The sequence below is a fragment of the Aulonocara sp. 'chitande type north' Nkhata Bay genome, linkage group LG9 (genome assembly GCF_057382095.1).
Source record: "Aulonocara sp. 'chitande type north' Nkhata Bay isolate Kocher_YH1m ecotype deep benthic linkage group LG9, A_spYH_male_GT1.1, whole genome shotgun sequence".
NCBI lineage: Eukaryota > Metazoa > Chordata > Actinopteri > Cichliformes > Cichlidae > Aulonocara > Aulonocara sp. 'chitande type north' Nkhata Bay.
Genome location: NC_141352.1, coordinates 18,789,997 through 18,806,068, shown reverse-complemented (window position 1 = coordinate 18,806,068; position 16,072 = coordinate 18,789,997). Strand labels below are relative to the sequence as shown.

General features: G+C 41.8%; 3 protein-coding genes across 4 annotated transcripts; 1 reads left to right on the top strand and 2 right to left on the bottom strand.

Moving 5' to 3' along the window:
- Window positions 1-437: 437 nt before the first annotated feature.
- Window positions 438-2,661, bottom strand: LOC147322021 (uncharacterized). Its single transcript, XM_086305151.1, has 8 exons — window positions 2,549-2,661; window positions 2,319-2,435; window positions 2,085-2,229; window positions 1,891-2,004; window positions 1,410-1,554; window positions 1,168-1,316; window positions 947-1,086; window positions 438-833 (listed from the first exon to the last, which is right to left on the bottom strand). Exons 2-8 carry the CDS (start codon window positions 2,416-2,418, stop codon window positions 682-684), a joined length of 945 nt encoding a protein of 314 aa, XP_086161277.1. The 5' UTR covers window positions 2,419-2,435; window positions 2,549-2,661; the 3' UTR covers window positions 438-681.
- Window positions 2,662-6,034: 3,373 nt separating this feature from the next.
- On the bottom strand, window positions 6,035-6,550 carry LOC147322020 (nanos homolog 2-like). The gene has a single exon (XM_086305149.1). It carries the CDS (start codon window positions 6,533-6,535, stop codon window positions 6,035-6,037), a length of 501 nt encoding a protein of 166 aa, XP_086161275.1. The 5' UTR covers window positions 6,536-6,550.
- Window positions 6,551-7,897: 1,347 nt separating this feature from the next.
- Window positions 7,898-14,973, top strand: kpna1 (karyopherin alpha 1 (importin alpha 5)). 2 transcript variants are annotated; one of them, XM_086306296.1, is made up of 14 exons: window positions 7,898-8,009; window positions 8,630-8,763; window positions 8,912-9,025; window positions 9,650-9,749; window positions 10,033-10,127; window positions 10,310-10,441; window positions 10,580-10,668; window positions 10,769-10,868; window positions 11,034-11,197; window positions 11,574-11,652; window positions 11,746-11,871; window positions 11,988-12,115; window positions 12,564-12,739; window positions 12,876-14,973. In XM_086306296.1, exons 2-14 carry the CDS (start codon window positions 8,638-8,640, stop codon window positions 13,061-13,063), a joined length of 1,617 nt encoding a protein of 538 aa, XP_086162422.1. In that variant the 5' UTR covers window positions 7,898-8,009; window positions 8,630-8,637; the 3' UTR covers window positions 13,064-14,973. The 2 variants fall into 2 exon arrangements, with proteins under 2 accessions (XP_086162422.1, XP_086162424.1); XM_086306298.1 differs by lacking the exon at window positions 7,898-8,009 and adding an exon at window positions 8,216-8,338.
- Window positions 14,974-16,072: the final 1,099 nt, after the last annotated feature.

The window sequence follows — 16,072 nt, the reverse complement described above, 5'->3', positions numbered from 1 at the left end:
AATCGTAAACTTTGAACACAACTGAGATTTGTTACCTTTGTGCATTTGTTGACTCCGTTCACGTTTTTATTCGCTTAAATGGTTTTATTCCCACAGCGCTCTAAATAGTAATGCATTTACTTACAAGTGCAGTGTGCTCTTAGTTTATGCAATAAAGATGATTTTTTTATGAGGCTGATCAACAATCAGCTCGAGAGCTCCATTGTGTGTGTGTGTGTGTGTGTGTGTGTGTGTGTGTGTGTGTGTGTGTGTGTGTGTGTGTGTGCGCGTGTGTGTGTGTGTTTATTAAACATAACCATATGTGTTAAAATGACATTTTTTAAATCTTATCATCCATCCTTGTCATTATTAATGAATCTGAATTGCTTTGTCTTCTCTCTTATTGAACAGATGTGCTGTCTGTTAAATAACTCAAAAAAGACACCATTAAAGTCAGTGTTAACGTTTATTTTTACAGCTTATGAAAGAAAAGTAAATGAAAGCATAACTACATTTTTCATGTTTATGTGGTGAAATCAGAAATACACACTTTATTGCAGTTTATACTTTTTGACAGGTGTGAACCTTCAGCTTTATATATCACTTTATGAGGCTTGATGATATTCAGCTGAGGCTGGAGTCATTTACAATACAGCCCTGGTATCATACAGAAATCATACTGCAAATCTTTTCCTCGCTCTCTCACTTAAATATCTTTTTCTGCTTCTCTAAAATCTCCATCGGAGACATTTTGTCAGGGTTTACGTCTTCGTAAAGCGGCTTTTTCATTTGCCTCCAAATGACCAAACATATCCGAGTGGCACACAGGGCACAGGCTACACCCAGCAGGGCAGCTATAGTGGAAAGAAAATATCAGAGCGTGGCATCAGTGTGCATCCACATATGAAGTTATCATTTATAGTCAGTGCTATAGTGTCATTGAGACCGGTTGATGGTTTATCCTCACCGATAAAGATGTTGTTGCGGGTAGGAGCTGCGGTGTTGTAGTTTTTGGTGAACACCCCTGTCAGCGCCCAAATCACAGTGGGGTAAATGCTGAAGATGAATCTCACATATTTTTCAAGAATGGAGTTTTCCAGGATGAACCTGTGAGAGAGACGGCACCTTTTATTGATCCATTTTTTCTAAAGAAGTCGCCCTTGTTGTTTCCTCTGTTTGTCAACTTACCACGCTATCAGCACAATGGACAAAACAGAAAGAGCAAGAGTGGCGCCGTCAGCGTGGGACATGCTTGCATCATACGTCAGCACAATGGTCAGGTTAAGCAGGGAGGCAATAGTTGTCCACGTTGCATAGATGGCAATGCCGTTCTGAATCTGCAATGAAGACAAAGCAAAAGACAGAGATGCTGAGATTATAACCATGTACATGAAAAAAAAAGAAACGCAAACATCAGGTGCCATACTAACCAGCAGATGATGGAGCAACAGGTCTGTTCTGTGGTATTTGTTGAGCCAAGCTCCATAGTTATGCAGACCGTGGCAGGAGAAGTATATTACAGCGTAGTTAGTCAAAGCGATTAGGATGAGGAAAGCCAGCGCAGCAGGTGTGTACCTTGAGCAGGGATGAAAAACAGAATTTGACCACAATGAAAACAATTAACCTGCATGTTAGAAGCTGTGTTTACATGCTTCTTGCATGGACATACTTATTTTTCCCATTTATTGCATGATTTCAGGTCAATCTTATCTACATATTTAGGCCAAGAGGGCCTGACAATGTGATTCAACACAGCTTCATTTGGTTACTCAGCTTAGGTGGACTAACCTAACTAATCAGCACTATATCCAGCCCTCATTTATACGCCCCCTTTTCTAATGCAGCAAGGAAAAACATTAATCAATACTATGGCTTTTTAATGATATCATTTAAAACTCTCATCACACTCACTTTCTGTCCCACAGGAGCAACCATCCAATATTGACGCCCAGATTTAAGCAAAAAGTTACAAAAAATCCGTGTGGCAAAACTGCAGGGCTGCAGTAGACATAACCATAGGCATTCCTGCAGAAAGAGGTAAATGTAGACTTCAACAAACATCATATAGGAGAAGAAAAAATTTGTCTCAAGAATAAAAAACTTACTTCCTAAAGATGCCTGCAAAGACATAGAGCACCCCTGAACCCATAAAGATGTAAATGATGGACCAGATGGTAAAAGTCCACCCTGAAGGCGTGATCTGGGTCACAAACTCATCTGAAATGTTCGCGGTGGTGGATAAAAATGGATCTGTGGCGCAGAAACACAGAAATCAGAGAGAGAGACAGAGTGCTCAAAGGTTACAACGTAATTCTAAAAGTATTAAAAGCCAGACTTACGTTTTCCTAACGCTGCCAGAGCAGACAACACAATGGTGACGATGTAGAAAATCACTGCCAGCACTATGGCAATGGCAAGAGTGATGTGGTGTTTTGCCATTTTTAGTAAGCCAGTTTCTATAAAACAGAAGAATTATAATTGAAGACAAATTATAACAAGTTTCTAAATTTCATATTAACAAGTTGCCATCAGTATTACATGTCACTAATCAGAAGAAGCCATGACGTACCGTTTAATGTCTTTTCTTGACTGAAAGCACTGGAAGACTGCTGTGTGGGGTGGGCTTTTCTTTTTTACATAAAACGAAGCTGGTTTTGTAACAGTGGAGCTTTTATAGCCCTGTAGCACGTGTACACGTTTGACATCCTCCACGTGTCCTCTGTTTTCGGCTGATTAACTGAACAAAAAAGGGGTAAAACAATCCTGTTGCCGAACTCACTCAGCTTTATAACCATCTTCCATAACTTTAAACATACATAAGAGCTGGACTTTGCCCCAGCAGTCGTGTTTAGTAACAAGTTTTTATCGCAGACTCGTATCAGCAGCAGGTGAGACCAGGGAATGAAGAGCCAAAGGATTATATCAGCTTTAAGCAACTTAACCCTCACAGTTATGAAATGTTGGGTAGCTGCCAGCTGGAGATCTATGTATCCCAATTCTAAAACTTCTACGGGTAAATGAGAAGAGCCAATGATATGTTTGCTAATGACAGGCAAAATAAATCAGCTAGGATTATATAGAGCTGGAGTGCACATGAAAACAGAAGGTCATGTATGATCACGCACATACACAGAAGGCCACACACACTCCACATCAGAGCAAGACTTTACTAGAAACACATGTAAAATGCTGCACTGAGTTAAAAGTTTATGATCACCTGTTTGGTCAATTTTCGTTTCTTTCAGCTGTTTTGTTTCTTATTTGAATCACGTGATCCAACAAAAGATATCTGTAATATATAAAGTTCTGGTCTTTAGGACATATTTTTATACATCTGTGGAGCATTTAAAGATAGTGGAAGTAGGTTAACTGCACTTTTTTCATACATTTCCATCTGGAAATTAATATCCAACATTGTTTTTTGGAGGATTCTTAAGGGGAAAAAAACAGACGAGACTGAGACTGAGCTTACTAAAAAGCACCACTGAACGACACAGGAAATAATTTCCGTTAGGGATCAATAAAGTATTCTGATTCTGATGATGTTAACATTTCAATAAGTATGTAATGTCGTATTTAAAGGCAGTTTGTTGTGGGGGTGTTACGTCCCTCTGCAGCTTCTAATCGTCTCAGTGTTTTCAGCTGGTGCTAATTGGCCACACCTAGTCAGGTGTGGATAAAAGCATACCTGAGGCAAGCTTTCCGGCAGTGCACTAGTCTTTGCCTTGGTGGCACCAGCCATTTTAGCCAACCTGGTTTTCCATTTTAGGATGAAACCTCTTCTCACCCACACTCTGTTATTCATCTCCTTTTTTTATGTTGCGGCTTTTGAGCCGGGTCGTAACAGGGGGTTTTACAGTTTTTACAAAAAAGCTTGTTTGCATGTTATCGATTCAAAACCTGCGATAATGTTCAGATTTATGTGCTGGATTTGTATTCAGATAAGCTTATATTTAGAAATGTAGGCTTTATAATGCATTTTTAAATGTATGCAAAAGTATTTAAATGTACATTTTTAAGAACTTGTATTAGGAAATTAAATTGTCTTGATATACAACACTGTGCAAGCATCTTGAGTGACTCATTTCTTAATATTTCGCTTCCAAGGAGCCAGATTTTGTTGTATTTTATCAACTTAATATATATTCATATGTCTGCTCTGTCACACATACACTCATTTCTGGTAATCAGATGGCATCTAAAAATCTTGGCTTTATGTTTAAATTAATATTTGGGTCATTCTTCTGTAAAACTCAGGCTGGAGGCTGTAGAGGAGCTTTTCTGTATCATGTTCTAAACAGCACAAGTTTTGATGCATGCAGTGACATTGACACGTAGTGAGCCACACAAATAGCATGTTGAATCTTTCACACACCGTGCAGTGTGTTTGTCGCCTCACCAGACCACAATGATGTGTGCAAAGTTACATTTTATCACACAAACTGTAATTTGCATAAATTCCTATGTGATGCATTTAGTTCTAATCAGTAAGAGCACTGTCTCTAAGCATGTTTAAGAGGAGTGAGTTACAGCTTTCTCAGCACCACTGAGCAGACTCCCTGCTCCAAGTGGCAAAAATGAAAGTGAAACATTCAAAAGTGTAGATACGCTTCCCTCTTGTCAACTGACAAAATTCATTGTACCAAAAAGATTCCTGATATCCAGGCGTATGAGATGTCATCACTCACTGCACACATCAAGTCGGCTGTGACAGCAATTCATGTGTTTTTAAAAAATCCCCATTGTTGTGCACACAGGGTGGGGTGATCTCTGAAGACATGATTCAAATGATTTTCTCCAGCTCTCCTGAGCAGCAGCTAATAGGTACTCAGCGCTTTAGGAAACTACTTTCTAAAGGTAAGTTTTTCTTTGGACATTTGCTGCTCTTTCATTCATTTTCAGTCCAGTTCTTGTACCTGAACATTTTCAAAGGACTCTTTTGTTTTTTATTAAGCCACTTAACTCTGACCTATGAATCATTTACACATGTTTTGAAAGTACGAAACACAAGTGCTGAACCAGTGTTGTGTCCACACATAACAGCAAAACCCTAGAAGAATGACCGCCTATTCTTCAAAGAAAACTCAAGAATGAAGGTGGTCATACTAAATTATAACTTTGACGCTCATTAGAATTGTACAAACTCTGTTTTGACCTTGTATACTGTATTTCCCCCAGCCCCTCTATTTTGAAACTAAAACTATTGAACCTTAATTCAATTTCTCACTTCACATAATCGTTTCACTTTTGCCTTGAAGTGTTACTTTTAATTTAATTTAATTATTTTTTATGACGCATGTTCTCTGGTGAGTTCAGGTACATCTGTAACATGTGAGTTAAAATTTTCTATAATACCAAAAAAAAGACAAAATACTGATGTTTTTGTCGAATAATCTGTTTGACATGAGGGATAATATAGCATTTGCATTTTAACTAAAAGACTCGCGCACTGACACTATGGGCACATTTTTAGAAATCTTTTTAATTCCGCAGAAAGGTTAGCCACTTTGGAGTTTCACTTGTGACCTATGAAGTACCCCCGAAATTGTATCATATTAAACAACAACAACAATAACAACAACAATAAACACTCGAGGACTTTAAAGAGTTAAATTTTATTCCAAAGCTTGAGAGCGCTCACCCCAGCTCGGGGCTCCACAGATGTGATGGATGAGGGCTCCTTGCTGCAGGCTGCAGCGGAGTGTTTGACAGTCAAACTTGAAACAGTCTTTGGAACTGAAACGGTCTCTGCCAACATGAACACATACCCCAAACAGTTCGGTAAATATGTACAGTTTCTCGCAGCTTCAGTTTTCAGTTGCTGGCAGAACTTGGGACACCCTCAAAGCTGGCGCAGATTTCTCCCGTTGAGCCTGCGCGTACTGGCGAGCGCAGATGTGATGGATGAGGGCTCCTTGCTGCAGACTGCAGCGGAGTGTTTGACAGTCAAACTTGAAACAGTCTTTGGAACTGAAACGGTCTCTGCCAACACGAACACATACCCCAAACAGTTCGGTAAATATGTACAGTTTCTCGCAGCTTCAGTTTTCAGCAGCTACCAGAACTTGACTCCTGTCTGCATCCTCCCAGCCGCCTCCCACTTCATCTGCGGGCAGTACCTGCGTGTGTGAGCGCTGTCACCGGTGGCTTCGCAGATCGGGCAAGTGTAGTTCCGGAGGATGGGGCAGAAAACTTTCCCGTCGTCTGATTTGAGCTTGTGAGATCGGTACACCCTCGGAGTCTCCCCGTTTTGCTTGCAGAAGCGGCAGTAGTCCGAGGATGACGCGCTGCTGCTGGTGTCCGACGCGCTGCTGGTCGGACTGAACTGCGATGAGTTTTTGGAGGATTTCTTCCCCCGAGTGGAAGTGTGGACCTTACTCCAGGGGGGCGCTTGTCCCTTCTTTGGACGCTCGGTGTCTCGGTTATCAACCTCACGGTTGCTGCACAGTTTCTCGAACACTTGGCTCAGATTCATGTAGTCGTGCCACATGTTAAAGCTGTCCCCACCAGTGAGGATCGAGCTCTGGACCTCCAGTCGTCTCGGCATTGTGGTCATTTTTTGGCAGAAGTAAAACTGAGGGTGTGTTTGGAGCGCCTCATATTTATAGCTCACTGAAGATGGTTTTAAAATGCAACAATGTTTGGAGCCTATAGATTGCATGCAGCCTGGCGACGTTTTTTGGAGGCAGAGAGAGAGAAAAAAAGAACTTTGGTGCAGGTGCAGTCTTTTATGTAGCTTTCTGGTGACCTTATAAGAACCTTTACGAAGCCCGTTGACAGGCCTTTAATCGAATGATCGGTTGGTTGATTGATAACAGAAAAAAATGACACATAAGATGGACATAAAGGACTGAAAACACCAAGAGCAAAATATTGCATCGCACTCATTTATGTAGTTTATGTTTAGATTAGATAATTTTGCAAAATAACGCAGCAAAATAAATAATAAGAGCCGGGATGTGGAGACTATGTAGCACTGAAAAAACTCCGTCCATGTGAACAGAATCAGGGGTTACCTTACCTGTTGATTAAATATCAAGACTATTTAGCAATAAGCTTACTTTAAAGGCTCGTAATAGGTGAACTGTCTTGGTATAGTTGGGTCACGCAGAGTTCATGCATTTTTTTTCTATCGTAGTGCGGTGGCCTTTATCCTCTCATCCCCTCTCGATCTCTGTCTCTCTCTCTCTCTCTCTCACACACACACACACACACACACACACACACACACACACACACACACACACACACACACACACACACACACACACACACACACACACACACACAGTGTTTAATAGATAGATAGATAGATAGATAGATAGATAGACTAAATTCAAAGTGAATTATGTGATTTAATCTGTTAAGTTCAAATCTCCATTCTTTCCCTTAGTTTTGCATGTGTTTGCGTTTTTTTTTCTTTGTCTTTTCTTATTTTGTCACTTGTTTACAGTTTTATTATTATTCGTACTTCTAATGTGCTTGTGTCTGACAATGGGCCGTGTATGTGTGTGCGTGTGTGTCTGAGGATGATGATGGTCCATGTTGTGTTACTTGTTGTTTGTGTGTGTGTCCCCCCGATGACCCCTGGCGCCGGAGCGTCTAGACTACATTAGAGATGTGTCACATCCAAGAGCCGCACCTGCGCTTATAGAGAGCGCATACATAGAGGTGAGGTATGAGGATAAATGGATAGATGCGGTCCTTTTTCGAAGCTGAGCGCACAGTTGTATTTCCTGCACAATCACACACGAAGTGAGGCTGTGTGTATGCCGGTTATACCATGAATATAAACCCTGCAGGCACCGCTTGTTTGTCAAACTGTTTATGAAGCAAAAGTCACATTTCTGTTTATTTACAAAGCAAAAAGAAGGGGGAAAAAGAGGCGTAGGAGGGGGCGGAGCTTAGATACGTGCGGGGGAGTTGTGGGTCATTTGCGTTTAGTTGGACGCGTGCGCACTAGCATACCGGCGACGGCTGTTCAAACGGTGGCCTAGCGAATAAGGGGATTACGGAGCCCAATCTGACAGGTTAGATAACGAAAAACGTTTACATTTTTAGCTGTGTACGTGTGGCAGCGATTCATAATGAAAAGTTAAATGAATTCTTACTGTCTGAGACGGTGGTCTGTCGTTTGCGCTAACGTTAATGTTGGATTTTGGTACTAAGCTAACGTTAGCTACAGCAGTTAGCCGCTGGCTGCCAGCTAGCTTTCGATAGTAGAGGAGGCTAAGAGCGGCGTTGACATTAGCCAGCTGATCAAGTGTACCCTCCCGGGGGACTTGTGCTTTTAGGTTTTCCTTGTGCTTGTCCGAGTTGTGAGTTGACAACGGAAATACTGGACCCCGATCAGTAGATGGTAAAATGATGCTTTCTTTCCACGCAGCATCAAGCCACGGGAAGCTAATAGGCTAGCTGCTATCCTTACATGACCCTGTTTGTTGAACAATCTTTTTTGAGAGGAATGATACACACCGGTAGCTATGCCAGCGTTGGCTACGTTAGTTGGTGTCTGTCTTGCTAGTCTTTGCAGTACAGTTGGAGGTGTTTTAATAAAAAAGAAAAAAACAGAGGGTTTGTTTCTCAGTTGGGAACTTTGAAAGATTTGCTCCAAAGCATATCCAAATAATAGACTTCCTACTCTTCTCAGGCTGCACAATGAGTCAGGGTAAGGACAATGCACGCCTCAAAAGCTACAAGAATAAGTCTCTCAACACAGATGAGATGAGAAGGAGGAGGGAAGAGGAAGGCCTGCAGCTCCGTAAACAGAAGAAGGATGAGCAAGTAAGCAATGTGTTATACTGTACAACTAAAACCGTCGTAATGATCCTGAAATTACATGCTGACAGTGTTTGGAGTAAACTTGAGGCCATGCTTTGTTTGTAGCAATTTAGTTTTGGAAGGGAAATGCATATTTGTCCTTCTGTTGCAGCTTTTTAAGAGAAGAAATGTTGCCACTGTGGAGGATGATGGCATCCTGGATGAGGATGGGATGGCTGATAGCGGCTATCTGGAGTCCCAGGCCAACAACATGGACCCACTCATGGTGAGAAGGCATTCATATGTCTGCTCTGTCACACATACACTCATTTCTGGTAATCAGATGGCATCTAAAAATCTTGGCTTTATGTTTAAATTAATATTTGGGTCATTCTTCTGTAAAACTCAGGCTGGAGGCTGTAGAGGAGCTTTTCTGTATCATGTTCTAAACAGCACAAGTTTTGATGCATGCAGTGACATTGACACGTAGTGAGCCACACAAATAGCATGTTGAATCTTTCACACACCGTGCAGTGTGTTTGTCGCCTCACCAGACCACAATGATGTGTGCAAAGTTACATTTTATCACACAAACTGTAATTTGCATAAATTCCTATGTGATGCATTTAGTTCTAATCAGTAAGAGCACTGTTTCTAAGCATGTTTAAGAGGAGTGAGCTACAGCTTTCTCAGCACCACTGAGCAGACTCCCTGCTCCAAGTGGCAAAAATAAAAGTGAAACATTCAAAAGTGTAGATACGCTTCCCTCTTGTCAACTGACAAAATTCATTGTACCAAAAAGATTCCTGATATCCAGGCGTATGAGATGTCATCACTCACTGCACACATCAAGTCGGCTGTGACAGCAATTCATGTGTTTTTAAAAAAATCCCCATTGTTGTGCACACAGGGTGGGGTGATCTCTGAAGACATGATTCAAATGATTTTCTCCAGCTCTCCTGAGCAGCAGCTAATAGGTACTCAGCGCTTTAGGAAACTACTTTCTAAAGGTAAGCAGGACTCTAACTTTGCCCATTACAGCCACTCCTGTCTTTGCATTTGTTTCAGTATGTCTTACAAGGGAAGGATAATGACTGGTTGAGGCCCAGTGCAAGGACAAAAGCATTGTTTTGAGCTGCATAATCTGCCACTCTGTCTCACAGTTAACTACTGCCTAAAATTCATAACTACACAATATCAGTGTGGCTGGAGTGAATGTTACATGGGGTGTAATGCTGTTAAGTGTGCCTGTATTAATTGTTTCTACGTCACCTCACCCTCCCTCACACGCAGAACCCAACCCACCTATTGATGAAGTCATTGCCACTCAAGGGGTGGTGGAGCGCTTTGTTGAGTTCCTGAAAAGAAGAGAAAACTGCACATTGCAGGTACGTTTTCCTAGAAAACTAATTTTAGATTATATTTGAAGCTTGTAGATTTTTGTTTTTTTTCCCCCCTCATGTTTGTTTGTAATGTGCTCTCTTCCTGTTTCACCATCGTATCTAAAAAGTTGCATGTGTTGTGAGTTCAGTGCACTAACTTTCTTCATATATTTTGAATATGATTGTAGTTTGAGGCTGCGTGGGTATTGACCAACATTGCTTCAGGTACGTCTCACCAGACACGGGTGGTCATCCAGGCAGGAGCTGTGCCTATATTCATAGAGATGCTCAGCTCGGATTTTGAGGACGTACAGGAACAGGTGAGGAGGCTTCATTTTTACCTTTCCTGGTGTCTACTGACCTCTGGCAGCTTGTTGAGGTCAAATTTAAACTGATTAAAATTGTAGTTTTTCATGTTGTTTTTGTTGTTTGACTTGAATAATTCCTTCACCCCTCAGGCGGTGTGGGCCTTGGGAAACATAGCAGGAGACAGCACAGAATGCAGAGACTTTGTCATAGACTGCAACATACTGCCCTCACTGGTGCAGTAAGTATCCCTTCAGTCTTACATTCTCTGCTTTTGAAGTTTCCTCTACGGGGAAACAAAGAGCAACTTTGATTGCGATCGTCAAATTTTCCTCTTGCAGGTTATTGGCCAAACAGAATCGTCTAACAATGATGAGGAACGCAGTGTGGGCGCTCTCAAACCTGTGCAGAGGAAAGAACCCACCTCCAGATTTCACTAAGGTAATTTGCCAAGATAAACACATCACTATGGTAACTGCACACCTCTTAGACTGCTTAAAGGCACATCGTATCTCAGATTTCAAGGTCACAGGCTATATGAAGATACTAATATGCTAAACTGGATAACAGTTACACCTGCTGAATGTGTCCCTTTGTTTCTTGCAGGTGTCTCCGTGTCTCAGCGTGCTGTCTTGGCTGCTGTTTGTAAACGATACGGACATCCTAGCTGACGCATGCTGGGCGCTCTCCTACCTATCAGATGGCCCAAATGACAAAATTCAGGCTGTTATTGACTCGGGAGTCTGTCGCAGGCTCGTCGAACTGCTGATGTGAGAGCCAAAACAAACACACACACAGATATTTTCAGAGGCGTTCTACAAAGTGTATGCGAAACACTTGGGACTCTAGTTAAATACCTATAAAGTGACAAGTAACACATGGGTGCTATAAATTAACAGGACTGAAACATCTGGAAGAATTAGGTTATGTTGTAGAGGAAGGGTGCAAAGGTGCATTTAAGCGGGTCTGACAGCACATGTTGACCTTAGTAAGACTGCATTTTTTTTCCCTTTTAATTTGTCACCTAGTAACAACAAATAGTGGTTTAACATTATTGCTACCATCCTAAAACTGGAGGGTTAACATTTCTAAAACTTGATGAAAAAACTGTATCATCTCACACTAAGACTTTGCTTTTTGTTCCAGACACGTGGATTATAAGGTGGTCTCTCCTGCACTGCGGGCTGTTGGAAACATAGTCACTGGAGATGATTTACAGACACAGGTGGTAGCTGCATCACAACAGACAAATGTGATAAAAGTTTATGCAGAAGGCAATGGCTCTTTGTGACTCTGTGAACATTTGGTATTTTTCTAGGTGATTCTGAACTGTTCAGCACTGCAGTCTCTACTTCAGCTTCTGAGCAGTCCCAAGGAGTCTATCAAGAAGGAAGCGTGTTGGACAATCTCCAACATCACCGCAGGGAACAGAGCACAAATACAGGTGTGCTGCGCATTCTTACAGACTAAGCTAGAAAAAAAAGCTTCCTTTTTTTTGTTCCCTGAGATTGAAAAGCTAACTATTGGAGCTGCTAACAAATTGTTTCCCACTTCTTGTAGATGGTGATAGATGCAGGTCTGCTGCCTCCGCTCATCAATATCCTGCAAGTAGCAGAGTTTCGCACAAGGAAGGAGGCAGCGTGGGCCATTACCAATGCCACCTCAGGGGGTTCTGCAGAGCAAATCAGGTACAAACTGTGCACAGTATACAGCCAGTGTATACACAGTATACAGCCAGTGTACCCATAATAGTCACACTTGTCTTGAGTGAAGAAGTCAACTGATGCCACTGATTTTAAATTATACAGACTCTTCTATTATAAACAAACCTACTTCTGTTTTTCATTGTTGTATCATTCAAGACTCGAAACTATTATTTTGTTTTCATACTTTAAAGTGCATAAAATCTAAATATTATATGTAGCAAATGTGACTTCAAACAGGTTTATTTGAATCATTTTTCAAGACAGTGACTTGGAGAGGGATTAGGGAAGTTGCCATTCAGCTTGTAGCCTTGCATGTCTGCATTTCTTTCAGTGCACTGTGTTGTTCACTGATTAATATGTTGCGTCTTAAAAAGGTATTTTTCTTCGATGACTATTAATGTCTACTCTGTGTGTGTGCTGCCATCTGCAGGCACTTAGTGGAACTTGGGTGTATAAAACCTCTGTGTGACTTGCTCACACTCATGGACTCCAAAATAGTTCAGGTGGCTCTAAATGGCCTGGAGAACATCCTGCGACTGGGAGAATTGGAGGCCAAGAGGGGAGGAGGCATCAACCCCTACTGTGCACTCATTGAGGAAGCCTATGGTAAGTAATTAAATCCGGACGAAGGAAATAGGAAAGTAACGGTACTAGTCAGCAACCCTGGTCACTGGCTAATCTTTTATTTTCTGGAGTGTGCCTCCTCTATTTTAGCACTACTCTCCACCTTTTATCTTTACAGGTCTGGACAAACTGGAGTTCCTGCAGAGCCATGAGAACCAGGAAATCTACCAGAAAGCCTTTGACCTGATTGAGCGCTACTTCAACACTGAAGATGAGGATCCATCTTTGGCTCCAGCCGTCGACCTGCAGCAGCAGCAGTTCCTCTTCCAGCAGTGCGAGGCCCCGATGGAGGGCTTCCAGCTATAATGCTAATTCCTCCCTTTTCCCAGAGCTCCACGTTCATCCTCACCTTTGCTCCCGTCTCACTCTATCCCTACAGCCATGATCCAGGGTGACATACCTCGGCCTCCCCCTCCCAGTCCCCTTCTCATTGTCTGAGAGGTTTAATCATCATCATGATTATTAAAAGCATACCATTAAAGGGGCACACTCTGTTCATGCATCCAGCACGGGTGAATTCTGCAGTCTTGTCAGCCAGTTCAAGGTTTCACTCATTCTGTCTTTTGCTGAATTAATTTTTTCCCTCAGCACCTGGACCTCTCCTGTGTGGTTAAGCCCCAACATTTCCAGCTATAAACTTTTCCTATAACTCCATCCCCACATTATTGCTTCTTTTTTTTTTGGGGGGGGGAATTCTTCCTCAGCTTATCCCCAATAAAAGAACCTCTTTGTGGTCCTGTAGGATTGGCTTTTGCTAGCTCTTGAGTCAGTGGTAGTATTTGGGCTGCACTGCTTGTCTGATTGAAGCATTAATGAGTCTCGAGACAGACAAACATGGACATGATTTCAATTTCTTTATATATATATATACACACACACACACACATACAACCAACCCCCCCCCCCCAATCCACATTGAGAATAATGAACCTAAACACTGGACTGACCATGAGACGTTGACCGCACACTCGACTGTGGTCACTGGACTGAAATGCCCACACTGGGCCACATGGCTAGTTCCAAAATAAAGACTGATCTGACCACTACGAAAGGCACGACTCAAGAGTGAAGGTTGCTTTCCGATCGCAGATGGACAATTTTAGAAATTGCTGAAGGTTGGAGCTCCTCGGTGACAAATCAGGCTGCTTGCATTCCCACCTGGATCTCATATCACGCATTCCTCTTTCCAGTAATGGGACTATTCCACCTGCACAGGCTCCATCCCGAAGAGTTTAGACTGCCTGCTGCCTTCTGGTGTGACGTGAATTAACCCCATGGAATCATGGGAACCTGAGTCTTCCCACGCACTGAGACAACTGGACAGACTTGGACAAGACAAAAAAGACTATTTAACCCTGGTTTCTGTCCAGCAGCAGACCAGTGGGGATTTTTTTTTTTTTTTTTAATTACCATAATTTCATTTCTTTTGCAGCACTTTAGTTCAGGACTGATGCCTGCTCATTGACAATAGACCACCGTTTATACATTAGCTATGTAATTGGTTAATGACACGGCTCTTCCCTCCTAAAAATGCGAGGTGCAAAGAGGTGGTCTTTATCATTGTCCCCCCCACCCTCCTGGTATGACAAGGATTTACACTGTTTTGCCCTTAACCAGAGAGACTCGAGCAGTTTGTGGACTGAAAATGTTAGCACACACTTTCGAGGATCATGGTGCCTCAGCAAAGCTAGAAGAACTTTTATTCTAACAAAGCAACCTCTACCAATCAGACAGCATTTTGAAAATTGGCCGTTTAGCTGTTAGCTGTGTAAAACATAACGTTCAAATACGTGTTCAGGTAGTATTTTTTTTAATTTGATCATGCCAAATCAGAAACATACAGTATGCCAGCTATTAGGCCCACAGTTGGTCTTATTTTCAATAAAGTGTTTTATTTTGTTTTTTTTAATTTGGGGTTTAGCATCTGCCATGTAGCTGATGGTGCCATAATCCTTATTCTACAGAAATCCTTCCACATAATTTCAAGAAAAATCCAGATTAAAACTTGAAAACCCCGGTGATCACCTTAGTTAGCAAAACTGAATGTTTGTTTACCAAGTCCTCTTTACATTGCTTATTTTTGTCAAAATCTTAGCAAAAGATGACCAGCTCTACGTGTTCATTATTGTTTGTTGTACTGGGTTTGTGCATCTGTCCCCTGTTATGCCATTTGCATAAAAGTCGTTTCATGAACTACAACGTTTAATCGGTTTCATTATAGTCACTGAGTCTTTTTGTTTTTTTTTTCATTAGATTTTTATTAACTTGCTTCCTTCAGTTTAAGGTAGCAACTAATTATTTTCCGTGTCATTATATCAAAGCATGTTAGAATCATAACTGCTAAAAGATAGCTGAAGCCACCGTGACATCACTCTGATTGCACGGTTAAAGTCAGTAGGAGCCACACAGAATCCATGCATCTGTGGCTGTGAGAGGGCGATGGGTGGAAAGGTAGTGAAGGTGGATTCAACCATTCAAAACAGAAGACAGTGCAGGCGGGGTTGAGTGGGTGGAGATGAGCGTTTGATGAGAGTAAAAAAGATGGTTTGGACATGTGCAGAGCAGGGATGGTGAATGGATATGGAGCTGACAGGCAAAAGAGGAAGACCATAGAAAGATTTATGGTTGTAATGGAGGAGGACCAAAAAGGATGCTAATCGATGGGGTGAGATGTAGGCAGATGATCTGCTGTGGTAACCCCTAAAGGATGCAGCTTCGGAAAGCAGCTATTTTGTAAAGCTTTACTTTTATTAATATTTTGGCTGCTTCCATGTGTTTTCAGAGCCAGGAAGGATTACGTTTGGATGCAAGTGGAGTACAAAGTTGTTTAAGGACTTTACACTGGATGGGTGCATCACAGACATTTCCTAATTTGTGCTGAGTGACAGTAGTTTTTGGTTGTAAATCTGTTTTAAATACTCTTAAGGTTGAACGTTCATCCACTAGGAACTACCTGTATGCTCTCGCCTCATGAATCCAGGTGTTGTTATGCACCAGGGTGAAACCAGGATCCACGGTACCAGTGTAGGCGCTGACAGCATCCTGGAGTTGGACTACCTGTGCAGCCCCTCTAAGGTCCAGGTATCACCTCATGCTAACAGTACTGACAATGAACATTAAAACTCGGGTTTTTACCTTTACTCACAATTATTAAAAAGGGAATGTCCACAATTTAGGGTTTTTGAATGTAGGATATTTTATTAAAGCAATTTAGCAGAAGCAAAGCCAAGCACGACCTATCTTAATGACCTATTCTGAGCTAATGTTGATCTAGTTCTAATCTTTGACCGAGATTGGAGAGAATGACCACACCTT